The sequence below is a fragment of the Mus musculus genome, chromosome 4 (assembly GCF_000001635.26).
Source record: "Mus musculus strain C57BL/6J chromosome 4, GRCm38.p6 C57BL/6J".
Lineage (NCBI taxonomy): Eukaryota > Metazoa > Chordata > Mammalia > Rodentia > Muridae > Mus > Mus musculus.
Genome location: NC_000070.6, coordinates 48,162,155 through 48,186,810, shown reverse-complemented (window position 1 = coordinate 48,186,810; position 24,656 = coordinate 48,162,155). Strand labels below are relative to the sequence as shown.

Here is a 24,656-nt window from a genome sequence, read left to right as displayed (position 1 = left end):
TAATGCCTTTTTTCCCATGCCATTTTGCTTCATGTGAATCCTTACTCACTTGAAGATTATAGCCCCTTTTCCATCAAGCATATTCTTTCTTACCTAGTGCTCAAACACCAGGCTCTGCAAAGCCTCCTTATTCATTTCTAGTTATTCCTTCATCGAGGTCTCTGATACTTTTCCACCCTCTTCCTGGTACTTACCATGCTTTGTGGCGTCTTACTGGCTTTGGGTAACTCCACAGCTTATGATACATTCTACAGGTCTGTTTCTATATATGACACTAGCACTCAATATACAACAGGAATTCAGTTTATGTTTGTCAAATGGGTGAATTTTATTGCATATTTCCTTATTCAAGCATCACTCAGCAACATAACAGCAAACAAATGCAGAAAGGATTGAGTTTTGCACAAGTCCCCACCGTTTAACCTTTCCTTGTCCTTACCTTGCCACAGCTAGGGTTCAATAATGTGGAAAACTCCTTTTAGGGGTTTAGCTGATGAAACTCAGTAACACAATTCAGTAATTAACACTAAGAGGAATATCTCAAATGTTTGAGATGTGTATGCAAAAAGCAAACTATTGTGTGTCCTGCTCAAACAAGAGTGCTCACAGGAGCCCATAGGCCTTCCCTTGCTGTTGCAGGGATCCTCGTGCTTTGGCTGCCAAGGCACTGGCACTGCTTGGAAAGCTAAGAAACTGCATCTAATTGCTTCTTTTTAGATGAATTTATATTCTTACATTTCTTTCCATTTTGCCTGATTTAGACCATTGAAGTTGAGCTGAGAGAGTGCAAGCTTCATCAGGCAACTTGACATGGCCTAACCAAACCTTAATAGACACGCATGGAGGATCCCCCCCCCACACACACCCCAAATCATTCTCTTAGATCTTAGATACAAAGTAGCTTTGTGATCTTGGGCAAATTATTTGCCTTTGACACTTTTTTGTTTTTATTCCAATATATTTGTTGGGTTAATATTGCACAAATATTTTTTGTCACAAGTTAGTATCTTTGAAGGTAGCAATGTAGATACATAGTTCTTTTATTATTATTAACACTCAAGTTCTTATGTGAAATGGTGCCAACTGGTGAATACAAACAGAACCACTCATTAGGAATACGTGTTAATAGCAGTTACAAAACAGAGTTGGATGTGCGTAATCCCAGCAGGAGGATTGCAAGTTCAAAACGAGCCTGGGCTTCCAGTAAAACCTGATTTCAGAAAACAGAAACAACACAACTCCACATACAAAAAGAATCTGAAGCCAGAGGGGAAGCACTTGCTAGGCCTCAGGCAACTTTGGGGATGTCACCAGACATGTGTAAACACCTGGGAGCAACAGTAGCATTCTTCTCTAGGATGGTAAGGTGTGGCTTGCCCAGGAGGGTCTTGCTCCAGGCTTTCACTCCTCTCTCCAGAGGCCATGTGATCAGTGAAGGGCTTCTGAGGCATTCTTGAGAAATGCCTTTGTTTTCTAACAACTCAAAAGGTTTGGCTTCTGGACTTTTACTGGAAGGAAATACTGTGTGCTAGAGATTTGTAGTTGTGTTTCCAAACTTCTTGTTATCAGTAGGTGTTACCAGCTTCCAGTCCTCACTCTGCAGAAGACATGAACACGGAAGGTGGACAGGCAGGACAGCTGTGGCTAGGTAGGAGTTTCGGGTAAACCCCAGTCCGTGCTCCAGAGGTCTGGCGAGTTCTAGGCAGCTTCAGTATGCTTCATTCTAGGCTCCTGTGTGTGAGGTAGGAGTAAGCCAACAGAAGACACAGAATTGAGATGGGGAGAGAATTGGGTCACAAGGTATGGGAAACCAGTCTGAGGCCGACACACTGGATGTGGCTTTTCTTATTTAACATGCAATTTTGTTTTTGATGGCAATCCAAAAGCAGATGTTCAGAAATAGGCTATTGCCTGCCCCCCACCGTTTGTGCCTGGCTTCCCGGGGGCATCATTTAAAGCATAATGATTAATTGATTCTAAATGCTATGAGAGATTTGTTTAAAAGTAGTGTTTACTTTTAATTATATAAAACATTTTGAACAGTGATCATAGCCTATGATATGAACCAATGTGTAGAGGATAGGGTGGGATAGCAGTGTTCATTTTATACTTAAGCTCTGTGTTCTATGCATGGCCACAATTAAGAACAGGCTGTGGACACCCGATGAGGCCAGAAGACAAAGAAGTAAACGGACAGCATGGGTTGTCCCCTGCTGGCCTTACAAGTCTCTGAGCTTCAGGGAGGCAGCACAGCATGGCAGAGTGTGGCTCAGCAGAACCCATTCCATCCAGGCTTCCTGCCCTTGGAATGAATGGAAAGACTGCAAATTACTTAATTCCTCTGAGGCCCGGTTACCCTTTCCATAAATAACTGGCAAACTGCTTGGGAAACACCAGTTCTTCCTTAGGGAAGGGTGTTTTCTGAAAACTGAGGGTGGTAATCCATTTGTAGACTGAGACTGGTTTTGTGGGTTGAAGTTAGCATGTTGAAGAAACAGAACATCAGAATGTACTGCACACAATGGTAAACATTTTTCATGGATACACGTTCAATCCTAATACGTTTTTTACTGTGGGCTACATCAAAATTTCAGAGGAATTATCAGATTATAACATCAAAAAGTCTTTAGGGGGACTGCCTATACTAATATGAAGTCTCTACAAATTTTAAGACATTAAAATGATTCTTTTTAACTAGTTGAAATAAAAATAAGACATAAATCATAGAGATGATAAATTTAACTAGACACTATGGGGCATATTAAATTCAATTTTAAGATCATTTCTGTGTCATATTGACTAATTTATACGTTTAAGTACTTTTATATCATTTATAGTTGATTAAACACTTCTAAGAAATTTCCACAAAAAGTTGGCTATTGGATTCTATTGTGGAGAAATGAAAAACAATTTCTCAATAACTTTAAAGTATAATGAAATTTTAAAGAGGACTGTAACTTCCTTAACCATTACGGTGGCTAGAGTCAAAAGCCCAATACTGATGGTTCATTAACATGCCGATGGTTCCCACATTCCCACACTGGCTCAGCGAAGATGCGCGGTCCCAAGGGTGCGAGCTTCATATCCAAGCCTCAGCCCTGTTTCTTTGGCTTCCATGTGCTGAGGCTGTTATGGCACTTACTGATGGCACTTTGGGGATTCATGGAATTGAGTATTAAGTAATGAGGAAGATGAAGTAGACCATGGGAGACTAAAGAATTAAACAACACTTCTTATCCTCACAATACTAGCTAATCAGGATGGACTGGCTGTATCGGAATTTCCCCGGGGCCAAAGTTCAAGAATCTTGTTTTAGCTGGGTATGGCAACACACCTTTAATCCCAGCACTCCGGAGGCAGAGACAGATGGATCTCTGAGTTCAAGGCCAGCCTGGTCTACAGAGAGAGTTCCAGGACAGCTAGGTCAGGACTATACAGAGAAAACATCTTGAAAAATAAAACAAAACAAAAAGGAATCTTATTTGAAGTAAAATCTGGATGCATTCTGAATGCCCCCTGCTCAGGTTTGACATGCTATCTTAAAGGAGCAGCAAGAACCAGAGAACAAAGGATGACAATAAAAGTAATTACTTAATGCCCAGTGTGTTTGGCAATATTTCAGGATCCGAAAATTATTCAAATTTTGTTTGTTATTAAAGTCTTAAGACAGCGGATAAGAAATAAATACTCAATACTTTCCGATCTTTTAATACGGTGTAGTTCTTTGTTTCATAGGGATGCACTGGTAAGACTCACAAAGCATTGAAGGGAAGGAAGGAAGTTATAACACAGAGGGAAAGGTAGCAACCCACAGAGGCCAAACATCAACTCAGCACTTAAAAGAAGCTAAGAGGTAACCCTTCGGCCCCTGACCCTGTGCTCTGGCTGCTGGTGCACTCTTCTCAGGAAGAGATGAGAGTTGCGGGACCAGTGGCTTCTTCCTATTCCTTTCTTCTGAATCTCAAACCTTTCTGTTTTGAGAGAGACACGGAGTTGAAGTGGACATGCCTGCTGTGCATGCCAACTGTTGGGTTAGCACCACAGATCTTTCCTTGGGTCTGAATCATGAGTTTTCCCATCTAGAATGTGAGAGAGGTTAAGCGTGACCACTGCGAGGACAGCGGCAGGAGGGGAGACGGCCTGGGAAAGGGCAGCAGTGACAGATGTGAGGTAGAAAGCTCCTTCTTGGACGCCCAAGAAGACTGAGGGGCGGCAATCCCTGGAGGCAGCAGGTATGCCAGCCCCTTCTAAAGTGCCCTGTGATATGATCTTGTACTCACTCCCCTTAACCTAAATAACGTTGGAAATATTTAAATTTTCTTTTTTCAACTAAAGAGATTGTAGAGATTACAGGTAGGGGTAGCTAGAAGTGGAAAACTATATAAAAAGGCAGATTATGAGGAAAATCCTTATAACATGGGTAGGAATCAGAAGAGTAGAATAGACAGTTATCTGAATCACCAGCTGGAAATGGGCTTGGTGGCTGGTTTAGTAGGTCTAGCATTGAGGTTTTGTGCTCCTTATCTGGAGAGGCAGGAAAGACTTCAGAAAAAACACCCATGTCACAATGAAGAAACTGTAAAGAGAAAATGGGCTTCTCTTTCTATTTTATAGTGTTAATTTCCTTCCCCAGAAAATACAGATGGGTCTAAGTACAACAGCCCTCAAGTCCACAAGTAGTTCACCCGTGCCCCCTGTTGAGCGGCAACATCCCTACCTGACAGAGACTCCTGAACTCGAATTCTGTTCCTCCCTATAGGAAGAAATAATTGACAAATACACTGACCTCAGGTGTCCACTACATGTCTACACTTCTTAGATCCTTAGTTATGGATCCAGTTTTCACATTTCCAGGCCTAACCTTTGCTCTTTGGCAGTCTTTAAACTTGACCTGACAGACACCCTCTGGCCAGGCTCCTCCACCTCTAAAATCTCCATTAACACCCAGCTAACAAACACATCCACTCATGGTGGTTCAACACTGCATGGACAGGGAGAGCCACTTCCTAACACTTCCAGCAACAGCAACTGCTCCTTAGCTCGGTGCACAGCAGCAGCTGGAAGCTTGGGCTTTAACTGCGTTTTTTGTCACTTTGGCTAGGGAGATCTGGACAGCTGGAAGTGAGCTTCTCCATCATTTTCTGTTTCCTTCTTTGTATCAATTTTCCACCTGTGAAGCCTAACACCCCACCACCAAGTGCAGCTGCAATTCCTGCCACTTTGAAGCCTGCGAGGAGGCCGATGGGACCCCCTACCACTCCTCCGATGAGTGCACCTGCCACAGGCAGAGCTGCCAGCTTGTATTTTGCAGCCTGTAAAAAAAAAAAAAGATTCAATTTAGAAATTGAGTTGAGAAAAATCTGCCTGTGGTGATGTGCGTTTTCCTCTCATTACTCCTGGCAATGCCTCTTTAACTCTACGTTCATAATTAACCTCAGAGATTATTCTTGGAGGGGTGTGTGTGTGAATGTATTCCACAGGTACTGCCATTGCTCCAGACCACAGACCTGAAGGAGGCAGGAGGTGTGCTCCAGATTGGACTATACAAAATGATTTTACATGCAAACTACTCAATCCTCTATCTGGCTGGCTTGTTTAAACAGCTCCTCCAGCAGCCACTGGCTCCCAGCAAAGCTGTGGCTCAGCACAGAGGCTGCTCCACAGTGGGCACCTGGGCTGAGAGTCCCATCAGATGGATAATAGACGCTCCCACTCCTCCAGTGCTGCAGCAGGCTCGGGCTTTGCTTCTGCCTGGATTAATGGACTGCTCTCTCTTCTCCCTAGGCCACTGCAGATATTCCTTCAGACAACTAAATCCCCCAGAGTGAAGCCACAGTTCACTCTCTTTTGAGAAAAAAATTCTCTCATGATAGAATGAATCTGGGAGTAAAATATTACAGCCATTGATTTCTTACACTACCTATGTGTCATTTCTTCCTTATTTCCTTAATTGCTGGTTCCCTCAACACTGAAGAGAGCAGATCAATTGGGTTAATACTAGAGATTCCTGGGAGCCGGAGTACCATTGATTTGCCAGCAGGAGCGGAATCTTACCTTCTGCAAGTTTTTGGTTCCCTCTTCAACATTCACAGCGGCACTGTTGACATGGTCTGCAATGCTGTCAATCTTCTCCTGCTGAGACTAGATGCAAAGGAATTATGAGTGAGGGGTCCTGCTGGGGAGCAGTGGGAAGCCAACACACACTATTTTAATTCCTGTAATCAGGCCCCGGGGACTGCAGCCTTGCAGTCTTAATAGTGGTTCATTAATAGCATCTGATAAACCATGTCGAAAGTACAAATTCACTTTCAGGAAAAAAGAGGGGGACTTAATGATTAGGTAATAAAAGGGAGGCACCTTCAGAGCAAAGAGCACCTCACACAGGAATTCATTCAAACATACAAACATGTTATTCTCCAAATGAACCTACGTTGTAGGAGGAAAAAAATCCAAATAAGCATTTAAACATTTACATGTCAAGTTGGGCTTGATAACAAAAAATAAAAATAAAAAATAAAAAAAAATAGGAAAACAAATTCAAACAATAACAAAAAGTCCATAACTTGTCTTCTTTGGATATTCACCTTAGGAATAAAATGCCCTTGATCCAAAATTACAAATTGGTTTCTTGTTGTTGTTGTTTTTGTTTTTGTAAGAATGAGACTACAGTTCAGTGGACTCCAGCATGAAATCTTTGCACTTTTGATTGGAATAGGGAGCAATGAAGGAATCTAGGTCTTGAATTTTACTAAATAAAATATAGTCCAAGTTAAAATATTTTCGATCAACAATAATAATACAGCTGTTTTAGGTAGCTAAAACAGCAACACCTGCTCCGAGACAGCAGCAGCCATGATGCCTGGGATCTCTGATGGATGAATGGAATGGCTGGGGCCTGCCATTCTCCTCTCTAGTGTGTAAAACCACCTCAGTGGCACTCATGAGTGGCTACTGAGCTCTGCACAGACACCTCAGTCACAAGCACTCTGTCCTTACCCTAGAGACAGAATCTCATCAAGATCAACTTATTTAGTTATATACATACATGCATACATACACACATGTATATATATGAATATACACACACACACATATTTAGCTGTGTATGTGTAATCCAGAAGTGGGTATAAGATCTCCTGGAGCTGGAGTTACAAGAGGCTGTGAGCCACCAGCTATGGGTGCTGGGAACCAAATTCAGGTCTCCTACAAGAGCAGTACACACTCTTAACTGCTGAGCCATCTCTGCAGCCTCCCATTTTACACACTTTGAAGGTCACTATTATCCATAATAAGACTGGCACAAAAAAATAGGTTTGGATATTCTGTTTCAAATGCCAGCACTGCCCTAGTATGCCCTTGAGCCAAGCACTTACATCTACTTCACGAGGACAAAGGTGCTTCTACTTCAGAGAGTTAAAAGGAAGATACAAATCCGCAAAGCACAGTGGGAGAACAGAAACACCCATCCTGGTTTTCCCAAGGAAGTGATAACTCTTATATTTCCAGTAAAAAAGTTTAGTGAGCTTTGGTTCCTATGATCTTGTTCTCAGATAATAGATGTGTGGATTTTATTTTTTTTCCCATTTTTTTATTAGGTATTTAGCTCATTTACATTTCCAATGCTATACCAAAAGTCCCCCATACCCACCCACCCCGGATTTTAATTTTTATGATAGCCAAGTTTCTTTAAGTCAGCATTCTTCTTAGCCACAGAAGCAAAAGTTCCAGCCCCAATCGTACCCAACTAGCCTGGACTCCTGACGCCTTAGCATTACTTCTGTCTGGGATACACCGAGGCTTCCACTCTTGCCTGCAACAATCTATGCTAGCAGATAAACCACTGGCAGTAAAACCCTATCAACTTTTACATCTTCACAGGCTAAGGTAGAGCATAACTAGCTCCTCCCCCTCAGGCTGAGGGAGGAGTCTGCTAGGGCTATTGCTATATCCACACTCCAAGTGACCGGAAGACATCAGGAAGATATATTTTCTGTGCCCCTACCTAAAACTTTGGATACTGTAACACTATGACTATCTCAGTCATTGTTCTGTTGCTGTGAAGAGACACCATGACCCAGGAAACTCTTATATAGGAAAACATTTAACTGGGGGCTTGCACACTTTCAGGGGCTTAGTCTATAATCCATGGCAGTAAGCATGGTGACAGGGAGCATAAGGTGACAGGGAGCATAATGACACGCATGGTGCTGCATAATTAGCTAAGAGTTACATCTTGATTAATATGTATTGCCAAAAGACAGAGAATGGGCCTGGCATGGGCTTTTGACACCTTAAAACCTACTTGCAGTGATACACTTCCTCCAACAAGACTATACCTCCTAATCCTTCTAATCCTTTCAAAGAGTTCCACTCCCTGATTAATGAGCATTCAAATATATAAGTCTATTGGGGACATTATCATTTAAACCATCACAGTGACTTTTAAAGTTTAATGTAGAATAGTAAAATAACGAATTTTCTCCCTACAAAATTCCTTTGGAATAATTAGATTAAGGACTACCAGTAAAACGCGCATCCTAAGATTATTTCATTATTTCAACATCATGCAACTACCAGCCCAAGATGAACCCATCTGTCCTAGGGCAGTAGACCACATCTGCGGGTACTACAGACATTGGGAAGCTTGCTTAGACATGGGGATGGAGTAAGGCAGAGGGCAGAAAGCCCTTCCCTGGGATCAACAGGCTTCTCTCAATTGTACAGAACTAGCTGCTTCTTTCCTTTAGTTTGGCTTCAATCCTCCAACTCTCTGTATCTTCAGATTCTACCCCACCAATAAAGAGGGCTTGGTGATATCTATGATTGTAGTTAGCTGACAATCACAATCAGAATAACAAACTACACTATATTTAAAACTGAGTTCTTAACTCTTTACACCTGGCCAAGCTAGCTGCACATGTATAACCTACCACAGTCTTATGAAACCAGGCTTCTCCCAGCAGTAGTGGATCAAGGACTCCTTGCTTTTGACTTGTCTAAGTTTGTCTTCATCTACCTAGACTTCCCACACTGGATAGTCTTCACCATCTCCCCTGAGTGGCATTTTACTCTTTGGCACTTAGAAGTGTTTTCACCATCCCTTTATCAATGAACTAAGCTATGTATAAAGCACACTACAGTGTTTATCAAACTAATATACACATCAAATTTTATAGAAGAAAAATTCTCAAAACTTGAAAAATATGCCTATGAATTTCATTTTAAGAAATACTGGATTAGATTGCCCTGTTGTCCTGAAAATAGCTAAATCTGTATAAGCAGTTTTAGGACCACCTAAGACTCGGAGAAAATGTGAATTATTAAGTTAATACTTGCTGAGAAGAATGCAAATTGGATATATGAATCAAAAACTAATGAGAGATCACTTTCTCCTGAATGATTACTGTGGGTACTTGTCAGCCCAACATCAAACAATATTTCATGTTATTATATCAAACAACAATAATTCACTCAACAAATTCATCCTCAAATCCATTTACAACAGAGCTCTTCCTTAGAGAGGTTATTGAACAGTCTTATTAGTGAGCTTGGAAAGCTATGAGTTTAGGGCAATGCCCTAATGCAGATATTTCCCTTTACTCCTCCCTAAGTTCCAGCTATAATCATAAGCAATCACAGAGACAGAAAAGCCTAGAAGAAAAGAGAAATGTGACACACCAGCAGACTGCAGTTATCTTGGCCTAAACAGGGTAAAAAAGCAGGACACTGCAGTGGGAGGGGACTGAACGAACTCAGTACTGGACCTTTGAAGGGAATGATGCTGGGGACTAAGGTAAAGAGCCAAACCAAGGTTGCAGGACCAGCTGAGGCAGATGGGAGTGAGAAGATGAAGGATGCCATCTGAGGAAGGCCTCCCATCAGGCATGCAAAGCTTTCTGATGTCAAATACCATGTGCTAACGCTCACAGCAGTTATCCAAGAGTGAATCTAACTGAATCCACTACAGCCCTATTATAATGCAGCCAGAACACAATTGGATTTCAAGAGCCATAGAGAAAAAGAAAATAGATGTAGTAATAAGGGTAGCATCTTGTCCAACTTCTGGCCCAGAGTTCTTTAAATTCTCCTTGACTAGATAGAAATAGGGCTGGTCACACTTGTACCAACAGAGCAGGGTAACTTGTAGATACTAATTATACTGGCTAGTTTTGTGTCAACTTGACATAGACTGGAGTTATCACAGAGAAAGGAGCTTCAGTTGAGGAAATGCCTCCATGAGATCCAACTGTAAGGCATTTCCTCAATTAGTGATCAAGGGGGAAAGGCCCCTCGTGGGTGGTGCCATCTCTAGGCTGGTAATCTTGGTTCTATAAGAGAGCAGGCTGAGCAAGCCAGGAGAAGCAGGTCAGTAAAGAACATCTCTCCATGGCCTCTGCATCAGCTTCTGCTCTCTGACCTGCTTGAGTTCCAGTCCTGACTTCCTTGGTGATGAACAGGAGTATGGAAGTGTAAGCTGAATAAACCCTTTCCTCCCCAACTTGCTTCTTGGTCATGATGTTTGTGCAGGAATAGAAACCCTACCTAAGACACTAATACACTCAGTATTACTGGAGTTCACTGTAATCTCCTAGTGTCTTAGTGAATCCTTTGTTGTACAGCAAACTATGTATACACCTAACATTTTCATGACTTTTAAGTATACAATTTTGTGGCATTTCATTCACAATGTAGAGGTATCGTTACCTTTGATCATACTGAGGTTAGCTTAGAGCTGTGTGTACAGAAGGTGCTCCGAGATTTCATGGTTAATTTGCCCAGTTGCAGTCACATATATGTGACAACAACAGAGGATGTGGTCACTCTTGTGTCCCCTGCTTAGTCTGTTTGTGAATCCTTGGCAATGCATCATAAGAACTCAATCACTCTGGGAATAACAATCAAGTTCTTCTTTGAGCTTCTGCCAAACAGCCTCATGTCCCCGCGATTATAACCAGGACATGTGTATGGGGCTATGGCTGTGACTGGAACTTTCTATATAAGTCCTTCTAAGACTGGGGTTGAGAAATGCTTACTATATAACATAACTGAACACACAACTAATAATCCCCCATAAGCTTTATTTTTTTCTTTCATATACCTACCCACTTGAAGAGAAATGTATGTCTTGAGAAGAGCTAAATAGATCTTTAATTTGTTCTTTAAATCAACTCTAGTGATGAATAATTTACATGTATTGAAATGCATTTAAATGTACAGATTGATGGCCTTGGCAAATGCATATATTTATGGAACCATGTGCAAACAGACTTTGTATACTACATTAAATTGGGAGATTATTAATTATAATAACTGGATAGATCTTGATTATAAACAACACATGTTTGGGGGATTCATGTATCATTCCCTGCCATCTGCAAAATAATAACAGACACCTAATTCAGAGACTTGTAACATTTTCTTTCTTCTCTTCTCTTCTCTCTCTCTGTGTCTCTATGTCTCTCTCTGCCTCTGTCTCTCTTGCTCCCTCGCTCTCTTGTTTTTTTATTTGGAGGCATCAGAAATAATTCAAACAATTTATTGTTTTCTATTTCAGTCATTACAGTTCAAGAAAATATCCATAAGACAATATAAGAATAAGCCAACTAGACAGTTTAGAACTCATTGGTACAGGAGGGCCAAAGAAGAAGAAAAACTTCTAAGAAATGAAAATATTTTGAGATAGGTCAAAAAACAAAACAAAACAAAACAAAACAAAAACCCCAGCAAACAAAACAAAACAAAACAAAACCAAACAAACAATCCAAGACATGTCTCAAAACTTTGAAAACCTCTTATTTTGAAAGAAGACAAGTGTCCCCACCCCACAATTGTTTTTGTTTTTGTCTTCTAAATTAGGAATTTTCCTCATTTACATTTCCAATGCTATCCCTAAAGTCCCCCATACCCTACCCCCCCACCCCCCTACCCACCTACTCCCACTTTTGGGCCCTGGAGTTCCCCTGAACTGGGGCATATAAAGTTTGCAAGTCCAATGGGCCTCTCTTTCCAGTGATGGCCGACTAGGCCATCTTTTGATACATATGCAACTAGAGTCAAGAGCTCCGGGGTACTGGTTAGTTCATAATGTTGTTCCACCTATAGGGTTGCAGATCCCTTTAGCTCCTTGGGTATTTTCTCTAGCTCCTCCATTGGGGGCCCTGTGATCCGTCCAATAGCTGACTGTGAGCATCCACTTATGTGTTTGCTAGGCCCCAGCATAGTTTCACTAGAGACTGCTATATCAGGGTCCTATCAGCACAATCTTGCTAGTGTATGCAATGGTGTCAGCGTTTGGAGGCTGATTATGGGATGGATCCCTGGATATGGCACTCTCTAGATGGTCCATTCTTTTGTCTCAGCAATAAACTTTGTCTCTGTAACTCCTTCCATGGGTGATTTGTTCCCAATTCTATGAAGGGGCAAAGTGTCCACACTTTGGTCTTGGTTCTTCTTGAGTTTCATGTGTTTTGCAAATTGTAACTTATATCTTGGGTATTCTAAGTTTCTGGGCTAATATCCACTTATCAGTGAGTACATATCATTTGAGTTCTTTTGTGATTGGGTTACCTCACTCAGGATAATTCACTCCAGGTCCAACCATTTGCCTAGGAATTTCATAAATTCATAAATTCATTCTTTTTAATAGCTGAGTAGTACTCCATTGTGTAAATGTACCACATGTTTTGTATCCATTCCTCTGTTGAGGGGCATCTGGGTTCGTTCCAGCTTCTGGCTATTATAAATAAGGCTGTTATGAACATAGTGGAGCATGTGTTCTTCTTACCGGTTGGAACATCTTCTGGATCTATGCCCAGGGGAGGTATTGCGGGATCCTCCGGTAGTACCATGTCTAATTTTCTGAGGAACTCCCAGACTGATTTCCAGAGTGGTTGTACAAGCTTGCAATCCCACCAACAGTGGAGGAGTGTTCCTCTTTCTCCACATCCTCGCCAGCATCTGCTGTCACCTGAATTTTTGATCTTAGCCATTCTGACTGGTGTGAGATGGAATCTCAGGGTTGTTTTGATTTGCATGTCCCTGATGATGCTGAACATTTTTTCAGGTGTTTCTCAGCCATTCGGTATTCCTCAGGTGAGAATTCTTTATTCAGCTCTGAGCCCCATTTTTTAATGGTGTTATTTGATTTTCTGGAGTCCACCTTCTTGAGTTCTTTATATATATTGGATATTAATCCTCTATCTGATTTAGGATAGGTAAAGATCCTTAGAAGCTTTGCAGTTTCATGAGGTCCCATTTGTCAATTCTCGATCTTACAGCACAAGCCATTGCTGTTCTATTAGGAATTTTTCCCCTGTGCCAATATCTTCAAGGCTTCTCCCCACTTTCTCCTCTATAAGTTTCAGTGTCTCTGGTTTTATGTGGAGCTCCTTGATCCACTTAGATTTGACCTTAGTACAAGGAGATAGGAATATATCAATTCACATTCTTCTACATGATAACCACCAGTTGTGCCAGCACCATTTGTTGAAAATGCTGTCTTTCTTCCACTGGATGGTTTTAGATCCCTGTCGAAAATCAAGTGACCATAGGTGTGTGGGTTCATTTCTAGGCCTTCAATTCTATTCCATTGGTCTACTTTTCTGTCGTTACACCACTACCATGCCGTTTTTATCACAATTGCTCTGTAGTAAAGCTTTAGGTCAGGCATGGTGATTCCACCAGAGGTTCTTTTATCCTTGAGAAGAGTTTTTGCTATCCTAGGTTTTTGTTATTCCAGATGAATTTGCAGATTGTTCTAATTCGTTGAAGAATTGAGTTGGAATTTTGATGGGGATTGCATTGAATCTGTAGATTGCTTTTGGCAAGATAGGCATTTTTACAATGTTGATCCTGCCAATCCATGAGCATGGGAGATCTTTCCATCTTCTGAGATCTACTTTAATTTCTTTCTTCAGAGACTTGAAGTTCTTATCATACAGATCTTTCACTTCCTTAGTTAGAGTCATGCCAAGGTATTTTATAATATTTGTGACTATTGAGAAGGGTGTTGTTTCCCTAATTTCTTTCTCAGCTTGTTTATTCTTTGTGTAGAGAAAGGCCATTGACTTGTTTGAGTTAATTTTATATCCAGCTACTTCACTGAAGCTGTTTATCAGGTTTAGGAGTTCTCTGGTGGAACTTTTAGGGTCACTTATATATACTATCATATCATCTGCAAAAAGTTATATTTTGACTTCTTCTTTTCCAATTTGTATCCCCTTGATCTCCTTTTGTTGTCAAATTGCTCTGGCTAGGACTTCAAGTACAATGTTGAATAGGTAGGGAGAAAATGGACAGCCTTGTCTAGTCCCTGATTTTAGTGGGATTGCTTGCAGCTTCTCACAATTTACTTTGATGTTGGCTACTGGTTTGCTGTAAATTGCTTTTATCATGTTTAGGTATGGGCCTTGAATTCCTGATCTTTCCAAGACTTTTATCATGAATGGGTGTTGGATTTTGTCAAATGCTTTCTCCACATCTAATGAGATGATCATGTGGTTTTTGTCTTTGAGTTTGTTTATATAATGGATTACGTTGATGGATTTTCGTATATTAAACCATCCATGCATCCCTGGAATAAAACCTACTTGGTCAGGATGGATGATTGTTTTGATGTGTTCTTGGATTCGGTTAGCGAGAATTTTATTATTTTTGCATCGATATTCATAAGGGAAATTGGTCTGAAGTTCTCTATCTTTGTTGGATCTTTCTGTGGTTTAGGTATCAGAGTAATTGTGGCTTCATAGAATGAGTTGGGTAGAGTACCTTCTACTTCTATTTTGTGGAATAGTTTGTGCAGAACTGGAATTAGATCTTCTTTGAAGGTCTGATAGAACTCTGCACTAAACCCATCTGGTCCTGGGCTTTTTTTGGTTGGGAGACCATTAATGTCTGCTTCTATTTCTTTAGGGGATATGGGACTGTTTAGATCGTTAACCTGATCCTGATTTAACTTTGGTACCTGGTATCTGTCTAGAAATTTGTCCATTTCGTCCAGGTTTTCCAGTTTTGTTGAGTATAGCCTTTTGTAGAAGGATCTGATGGTGTTTTGGATTTCTTCAAGGTTTGTTGTTATGTCTCCCTTTTCATTTCTGATTTTGTTAATTAGGATGCTGTCCCTGTGCCCTCTAGTGATTCTGGCTAAGGGTTTATCTATCTTGTTGATTTTCTCAAAGAACCAGCTTCTCGTTTGGTTGATTCTTTGAATAGTTCTTGTTGCCACTTGGTTGATTTTGCCCCTGAGTTTGATTATTTCCTGCTGTCTACTCCTCTTGGGTGAATTTGCTTCCTTTTTTTCTAGAGCTTTTAGGTGTGTTGTCAAGCTGCTAGTGTGAGCTCTCTATACTTTCTTTTTGGAGGCACTCAGAGCTATGAGTTTTCCTCTTAGAAATGCTTTCATAGTGTCCCATAAGTTTGGGTATGTTGTGGCTTCATTTTCATTAAACTCTAAAAAGTCTTTAATTTCTTTCTTTATTCCTTCCTTGACCAAGGTATCATTGAGAAGAGTGTTGTTCATTTTCCACGTGAATGTTGGCTTTCCATTATTTATGTTGTTATTGAAGATAAGCCTTAGTCCATGGTGGTCTGATAGGATGCATGGGACAATTTCAATATTTTTGTATCTGTTGAGGCCTGTTTTGTGACCAATTATATGGTCAATTTTGGAGAAGGTACCATGAGGTGCTGAGAAGAAGGTATATCCTTTTGTTTTAGGATAAAATGATCTGTAGATATCTGTTAAGTCCATTTGTTTCATCACTTCTGTTAGTTTCACTGTGTCCCTGTTTAGTTTCTGTTTCCATGATCTGTCCATTGGTGAAAGTGGTATGTTGAAGTGTCCCACTATTATTGTGTGAGGTTCAATATGTGCTTTGAGCTTTACTAAAGTTTCTTTAATGAATGTGGCTGCCCTTGCATTTGGAGTATAGATATTCAGAACTGAGAGTTCCTCTTGGAGGATTTTACCTTTGATGAGTGTGAAGTGTCCCTCCTTGTCTTTTTTGATAACTTTGGGTTGGAAGTCGATTTTATCCGATATTAGAATGGCTACTCCAGCTTGTTTCTTCATACCATTTGCTTGGAAAATTGTTTTCCAGCCTTTCACTCTGAGGTAGTGTCTGTCTTTTTCCCTGAGATGGGTTTCCTGTAAGCAGCAGAATGTTGGGTCCTGTTTGTGTAGCCAGTCTGTTAGTCTATGTCTTTTTATTGGGGAGTTGAGTCCATTGATATTAAGAGATATTAAGGAAAAGTAATTGTTGCTTCCTATTATTTTTGTTTTTAGAGTTGGCAATCTGTTTTTGTGACTGTCTTCTTTTTGGTTTGTTGAGGGATTACTTTCTTGCTTTTTCTAGGGCTTGGTTTCCATCCTTGTATCGGCTTTTTTCTGTTATTATCCTTTGAAGTGTTGGATTTGTAGAAAGATCATGTGTGAATTTGGTTTTGTCGTGGAAAACTTTGGTTTCTCTATCTATGGTAATTGAGAGTTTGGCTGGGTATAGTAGCCTGGGCTAGCATTTGTGTTCTCTTAGGGTCTGTATAACATCTGTCCAGGCTCTTCTGGCTTTCATAGTCTCTGGTGAAAAGTCTGGTGTAATCTGATAGGCTTGCCTTTATATGTTACTTAGCCTTTTTCCCTTACTGCTTTTAATATCCTATCTTTATTTAGTGCATTTATTGTTCTGATTATTATGTGTCAGGAGGAATTTCTTTTCTGGTCCAGTCTATTTGGAGTTCTGTAGGCTTCTTGTATGTTCATGGGCATCTCTTTCTTTAGGTTTAGGAAGTTTTCTTCTATAATTTTGTTGAAGATATTTGCTGGCCCTTTAAGTTGAAAATCTTCATTCTCATCTATTCCTATTATCCGTAGGTTTGGTCTTCTCATTGTGTCCTGGATTTCCTGGATGTTTTGAGTTAGGATCTTTTTGCATTTTGTATTTTCTTTGATTGTTGTGCCGATGTTCTCTATGGAATCTTCTGCACCTGAGATTCTCTCTTCCATCTCTTGTATTCTGTTGCTGATGCTTGCGTCTATGGTTCCAGATTTCTTTCCTAGGTTTTCTATCTCCAGTGTTGCCTCAATTTGGGTTTTCTTTATAGTGTCTACTTCCCTTTTTAGGTCTTGGATGGTTTTATTCAATTCCATCACCTGTTTGGTCGTGTTTTCTTGAAATACTTTAAGGGATTTTTGTGCTTCCTCTTTAAGGTCTTCTACCTATTTAGCAGTGTTCTCCTGTATTTCTTTAAGTGAGTTATTAAAGTCCTTCTCGATGTTCTCTACCATCATCATGAGATATGCTTTTAAATCCGGGTCTAGTTTTTTGGGTGTGTTGAGGGGCCCAGGACTGTGGGGTGGGAGTGTTGCATTCTGATGATGGTGAGTGGTCTTGGTTTCTGTTAGTAAGATTCTTACGTTTGCCTTTCGCCATTTGGTAATCTCTAGAGTTAGTTGTTGTAGTTGTCTCTGGTTAGATCTTGTTCTTCAGGTGTTTATGTTAGCATACCTGGAAGACTAGCACTCTCCTGAGTTTCAGTGCTCAGAGTACTCTCTGCAGGTAGGCTCTCCTCTTGCAGGGAAGGTGCCCAGATATCTGGTGTTTGAACCTGCTTCCTGGCAGAAGTTGTGATCTACTCACAGAGGTCTTAAGATCCCGTGGAGGGTCCTGTGTATACCTTACAAGTGTCTGCAGACTCCACGCCCAAGGTACCCCTGTGCTGGAATGGACGGGAAAGGACTTGTGCCCCTGATCAGGCCAGGTTTTCTGCTTCCCTAATTAATGCAGTCTCAGGTCCTGCGAGATTGGATTGGAGCAGGCGCTGTGTTCCACTCACCAGAGGTCTTAAGATTCCATGGCAGATCTTGTGGGTAGCTGGCGGGTGTCAGCCGACTCTGCGCCCTAGCTACCCCGGTGCTGGCTGGACCAGAAGGGAATTGTGCCCCTGATCAGGCCCGGTTTTCTGCTTCCCTAACTAATGCAGTCTCAGGTCCCGAGAGATTGGATTGGAGCAGACGCTGTGTTCCACTCACCAGAGGTCTTAAGATCCTGTGGCGGGTCTTGTGGGTAGCTGGCGGGTGTCAGCAGACTCTGAGCCCTAGCTCCACAATTGTTAAAAAGACAAAAGGTCAGTTTTTCAGAATCTGAACAGAGTACAGAACTAGAGTACCAAGCTCTGGAGTTCTCTGTTGCAATCTGAGAAGCTGTGGCCTAGGAATTTCCACCTTAAAGCCAGGCCTTAGAGAAGCCATATCTCAGAAAGGTGGATCCCAGTTCATGACTGAATAAGAACAAATAATCAGCCTAGCCAGTGCACGGGGAAAGGGCTTCGCACATGTGCATGTATTCATGCACGCGCTTATATGCTATGCCTTTCTATAATTCCTATGGGAAACATAAGAACAATCTAGAAAAATAATAGAAAAATCTCTCTTTCCTCCAAGACTATAATGTGCTTCCTAATCTAAGACAACAGATTCATTCAGGCCTTATAACAAAGAATACAGTATCCTATCTTTGACTTCACCTTCCTCTGGATTGGTCCTCAAGTCTTGTGAGCATCCTTTACGTTATATAGGTAGGTATTACCACTCTATCTATAGATTAAATTCTTGTAGCTTGTTCCTAACTAATCACCCTGTCCATGACCCCCTCTTCACCATTATAACAGTCTTTCCAAGGCAGACTGGATAGCGGGAGTTTAGCTGGATCACATATCTGAACAGGTTCCTTTAGGTCCTCGAAGCAATAAAAAAATTCTGTACCAGCACAACTTGGCTCTCACCATCCTTGCTTGCCCCTGGTCCTGCAGGCTTTTGGTAACAGCACACTTAACACTCTGGGACAGTCCACACAGCTCACCATGTCTTGTCCTGGCTCACCTGTTCTGGTGTGCTCCTGGGGTGTTCTCTATGAGCACTCACTCAGTATTCTAGGCGATGCTAATGCTGCCTCTGAGGATGTAGTTTTAAAGCTGCTACTTTATAAACCTGAAATACAATGCTTCTTCTTGGAGCTGATGAGGCTTCTCTATATTTCTTACTTTTGCATTTAGTTATCATGCTTGAAAACTGAGTCTGGGAGTCCCAGCCTCCTTCTTCCTTCTGTGAAATTCCAAAAGGCAGAAAGTGGACTTTATTTATATCTATAAACAACTTTGTCAGACATCCAATGCTGAGAGAATTTAGAAAAGTACTTTTTCCATAATATTGACTGACTTGATCTAGAATTTAAGGACTATATACAACAGTTAAATACCATTCTTAAAATTATAATCTAGGCTCAGTGGTTAAGAGCACTCGCTGCTCTTGCAATTAGACCCCAGTTAGGTTCCTAGCACCCATTTAGCAGCCAAACCCAGCTATCCATAACTCTGGTTTCAGGGCATCCAATGCCCTTTTCTGGCCTCTGTGGGCATCAAACACAGAAGCAGTGCACATTCACACAGGTAGACAAAACTCATACACATACAAGCAAATATTTTAAACATATGTGACTTCTATTGAATTTCTAATCAGAGGGACAGTGACTGATCAGGTCTGAGTCTCAGTTACATACTTACACTCACTAGGAGGGACATGTCAGTGACCAGATGGCTCAGCTCAATTAAGTCCTTAAAAGAGAAAGAGAGAAAGAGAAAAAGAGAAAGAGGAAATTACTTATTTTTATAGCTCACAGTTACCCATACATGCATACATGCATACATGCATACATATGCATACACATACACACACACACACACACACACACACACACACACACATATTAAACATACCGCTTCTAAGGTTTCCCAGGACTCAGCAGCATTTTGGTCTTGAGGAATTTCAGGCAAGGCATATATCTGAGTCAGACTCTGAGAAGCAGCTTCAGCCTCCCCAGTGTGGAGCACTCCTAGATGGACACAGACCTGGTTAGAGTTTGCTTCTTAGAAAGGACAGACCACAAACTGGCTCCACAAGACAACTGATATACAGAATGCATGTAATTCAGTTCAGGTTAAAAGTAAATAAACCAACATATGAAAATAGCATTATGTACCCTTGGGCAGCCTATTCTCTAAGTGAGTAGGTGCAAAGATGCTGAGCAAGATTATACACACATGCTCTGCATGAATGGAGTGAAAGGGTTAGAAGTGGAAGAGGTGGCAATGGGAACTACTACCCCTGGCCAGCATTCCACTGGACACAGCAGTAGCTACAGATATAACATGTTCTGCTGCAAAATAATCCTTAGGCTTGGACTTAGCTATCTTAGTAATAAGGATGACACAACAGGTGTCAGAAGCAGAAATGGGGGACAGGCGAGATGGCTCCACAGGTAAAGCACCTGCAGCAAAGCTGACAACCTGACTGAGTTCAATCTTGGAACCCACAGACAGATAAGGGAAAGATCATACACCACAAAATTGTCCTCTCACCTTCATACACACCACACCACATCTCACACACACACACACACACAACTCACACCTCACACACATACCACACCACATCTCACACACACACACACACACATCTTACACATCACACGCACACACACATAACTGACACATCTCACACATACATACACAACTCATACATCTCACACATACACACACCACACCACATCTTACACATTACACACACACACCACACCACACCACACCACATCACACACACACACACACACACATCACACCACATCTTACACATTACACACACACACACCACACCACATCTCACACACACACACCACACCACACCACATCTCTTACACACACCCACACCCACACCATACCATATCTCACACACAATTCACACATCTCACACACACATACACAACTCATACATCTCTCTCTCTTTCTCTCTCTCTCTCTCTCTCTCTCTCTCACTCACACACACACACACACACACACACACACACACACAAATACCTAATTTTTTTTTTTTTTGAGACAGGGTTTCTCTGTATAGCTCTGGCTGTCCTGGAAGTCACTTTGCAGACCAGGCTGGACTCGAACTCAGAAATCCACCTGCCTCACCACCCGGCATACAAATATCTAATTTTAAAGTAGGAAAATAGGTTGAGGTTTAGCTCAGTGGAAGAGGACTCTGGGGTAAGTAGATGTAGTTATATGTTTGTAGCAATTACCACCAGTCTTTCTTGGTGACAATGTCATCAGCAGTGAGCACATTTGCCATATGAGTATTTTTGGACATGTGCTTAGAGTCATTCTTCCTCCACATACTTGCATGGTTTCTTCCACTTTTCTAGTTTTTAAAAACCTTTCAACCCTCAAAACTATTTACTAAGTATTACTGTAATTACAAAGCAGTTTGCACCACAAACATTGACCTTTAAGTCTTTCTGGGTCTTCATGCTAGTTTTACCCATCTTTCATTCATAAAATTGACATTTGTTGCACACCTAACAGAGACACAACAGTAGGCTATAAAACTAAGCCTGTAGTGGCAATACCACAGGGCTATTAGCACTGTGGGTCTGATTGAAAAGATAGGTGTTAGAATCCTGGTTTGGAGACTTGCTGTTCCTGCTTATACAGTAAGCTGCTGCTTACTTTGCATAGACTCTGTCCCTGCTGCTGCCACCGCTACTGTCACATCATGAGGAAAGCGCGACAGAGCCTGTGGTATAGGCATGAACTGTCAAGTTCAGTCGGCATTATCTGACAAGACTATGGCACAGGTGAGTATGATGTGCTACGGAAGGGTAGGACAGGCATCAAATCCTGACTTGTGGAGACGGTAGTCTGGGCTTCTGAGGCTGAAGCCTGAGGAGGAGAGAAAACCAGACAGGTAGAGTGGGGTGCGATGCCCAGAGTGTGTACCTCAAGGAGAACAATGTGTGCAGAGGCCTGAAGCTGAGAGATGTGCAGTCTAGCTGATGCATGACTGTGGGGGGAGAAAGCAAAGGCTGTGGATGACTGTCTAAGGTGAGATTACTACAGGGCATTGCAGAACATTTCCAAGAGCTGTGTCTTTCTCCTGGGATCAGTAACGAGCTCTAAAGAGGAGCCGGAGACTGCTGGGAAGCTGCAAGGTGCCACAGTCAGACCTTAGCCACAGTGTGAAGCACATCTTAAGGATGAAGTTGGCAGGGGAGAAAACCGGAGTGAAAAGTGAGCTGGGAGGCTTTAACAATATATCCAGTGCAAAATGACAATCTTCAACATAGAGTGGCGACAGTGGAGATGCAGAGAGGATATAGGAAGCTCTGCTCAGTCTACTTTAAGCTCAAAACACGTGCCATCATTGATTATTTTTAAAAATTATATCTTATTTAGTGTGTGTGCACATGGTTTTGCCTGTGCCATGATGCACATGTGAAAGTCAGAGGACAACGTCATGGAATAGAAGGTTCTCTCCTACATGATCAGACTCAGGTCTTGGTGGCAAGAGCTTTTACCTAAGCCATCCCATTAGTCCACGTGACTAGTTGAAACACATAATGCAACATTATATGTTGTCTGCATGAAGGATGAAAATGTGGACAGTACAGAGTACGACTCTCAAAGAGCTTGCATTCTAGAAGAGTCAGACATAAAAAGGCGATCATAAAAGAGGGGTAGACCACATTAGAGAGAACAGAGATGAAGTTCAGAGGGAGTTCTAATTTGGCTTGATATGGCAGGTAGGTCAGACTTTCTGGAAAAGGTGGGATCATCAGGCAAAGAAGAGGGGAATATAAACACTAGATGGAGACGGCAGCATGAACAAGCACCTCACAGGAAAAGAAACACTGCCAAGCTACAGCCAGCAGTCGGGCACTGTCAAAGGGCCAAGGGCAAGCCACGGAAGCACAAGAGCAAAAGGCACTGCAGATGAGCAGGAAGAGACTTCATGTGGCAGACAACAGCAGGCTCTGAAGGCTTGCAGGCATGCTCTGAAGTGACATGACTGACCTGATCTACACCCGAGTTACTCGTTATGAAACTATATTAATTCCCATCTCCTTCCCAGTCCTTTTTGTTTTCCCAGCCAAGCCTAAAAAACGAATGATATTTTATAAAATGGTGTGATTAGTATATTTTCAAAGTTAACGAATACTTCATTCTTAAGAAAAAAGCTTGCTTTAAACTAATCAGGAAGGGCACAGTCAGTGAACAAAAGACAGCACGAAGACTTATCAGAATTCATACTGATTACTTTTCAATTCTAAACTTGATATTTGAATATATATTTGAATATATCTATATCTATATCTATATATGTGTGAGTCACATTGCCTAGATAGGCTCAGGTTTTTCATAATATGCCTCTTAAAATAATATTTTTATTTATTTTGTGGCAACAACATATTTTTTAAAGATTTATTTATTTAATGTACGTGAGTACACTATCACTGCCTTCAGACACACCATCATTACAGATGGTTGTGAGCCACCATGTGGCTACTGGGAATTGAACTCAGGACCACTGGAAGCGCAGTCAGTGCTCTTAACCTCTGAGCCATCTCTCCAGTCCATATGATACTAACTCTTAATCATACCCAACCCAAGGCCCCTTCTCCTCTGTCTGGAATCTCCAAGACTTCCCTTCTCACCCTCCTGTCTCAGTGCCATCTGTATGCATGTGGTGTCTATGTTTTGTATCTTAAAGAACAAAATCATCAGGCAGAGTACATTTTATATCATTATAGTAAAGAGCCAATCTTGTCAAATGTTTAATTTTTTAAAATTTTCACTTCAATCAAGATAAATGAATCAACCTATGGCCTTTTTTCACTTTAAATTCCATGTAACTTTTTGATCAGTGTCAGATGGGATATAAGCAGAACTCTAATAGATCTTAAGCTATAATCTAGAGAAGATTCTGAGAAATCGGTACAAAACGAGGAGAGATTATAATACAAAATGCATTATCCAATAAAAATAGCGATGAGAAGTATTTGGCATTTTAAACAAACGAAAGATTTCTGTCAGTTCAAAAAGAAATGATTAGGCCATTTCCATCTCACTTGAAACCAAACTACGCATGTGTCTTGGTGACAAGAAAGGTGTCCTTCCTTCCTTCCTTCCTTTCCTTTTTTTTTTTTTTTTTTTGGAGACACTCACTCTGTAGACCAAGCTGGCCTCGAACTCAGAAATCCGCCTGCCTCTGCCTCCCAAGTGCTGGGATTAAAGGCATGCGCCACCACTGCCCAGCTCAAAGGTGTCCTTTCTTTTCCATGGAAAACCTCGTTGTTAATTTACAACTCCGAGAACACTACAAATCAACTCAAGGAATGACTGTCAGGAAAGAACTCTTAATTTCTACAACTTGTGCAATTCATTTATTTCAGCTTGTACCTTAGTGCTTGTCCTTTGACTATGAACTCTCACAAACATGTACAGCGCTCTCGCTCTCGCTCTCCCTCTCCTCTATGTATGTGTGTGTGTATTGTAAAACCTTATTACTGGCTATACATTTAAATAAACCTTAAGACCATTAACTCCTCTGACTAAAGTGATAAATAAACTCTATCCCCCCGCCCTTTTTTGTACCTTGTGAACAGCAAAGGTTCTACCAGGAAGTACAACCTAGTAGATATGACATCTCTACTAACCTTCAAAGCATTAGCAGTGTTTCACTACAAAACTAAATAAATTGAAAGGCATTCCTTAAACTTTTCAAGTTTTGACACCTTAAAAATGAAATTAATTTACTGATCATCATTGATCATAAA

The 24,656-nt window shown here is 41.2% G+C and overlaps 1 protein-coding gene across 4 annotated transcripts in view; it reads right to left on the bottom strand.

Annotated features, from left to right (window-relative positions):
• Positions 1–303: 303 nt before the first annotated feature.
• Positions 304–24,656, bottom strand: part of Stx17 (syntaxin 17) — a 61,602-nt gene continuing 37,249 nt past the window's right edge. For all 4 annotated transcript variants that reach the window (XM_006538208.2, NM_026343.2, XM_011250090.3 and 1 more), the window contains exons 5-8: positions 19,768–19,883; positions 19,555–19,605; positions 6,055–6,141; positions 304–5,312 (exon numbers count right to left, since the gene is read on the bottom strand). In XM_006538208.2, coding sequence (XP_006538271.1) covers positions 5,073–5,312; positions 6,055–6,141; positions 19,555–19,605; positions 19,768–19,883 — 494 coding nt within the window. In that variant the 3' untranslated portion in view covers positions 304–5,072. The remainder of the gene's footprint in view (positions 5,313–6,054; positions 6,142–19,554; positions 19,606–19,767; positions 19,884–24,656) is intronic.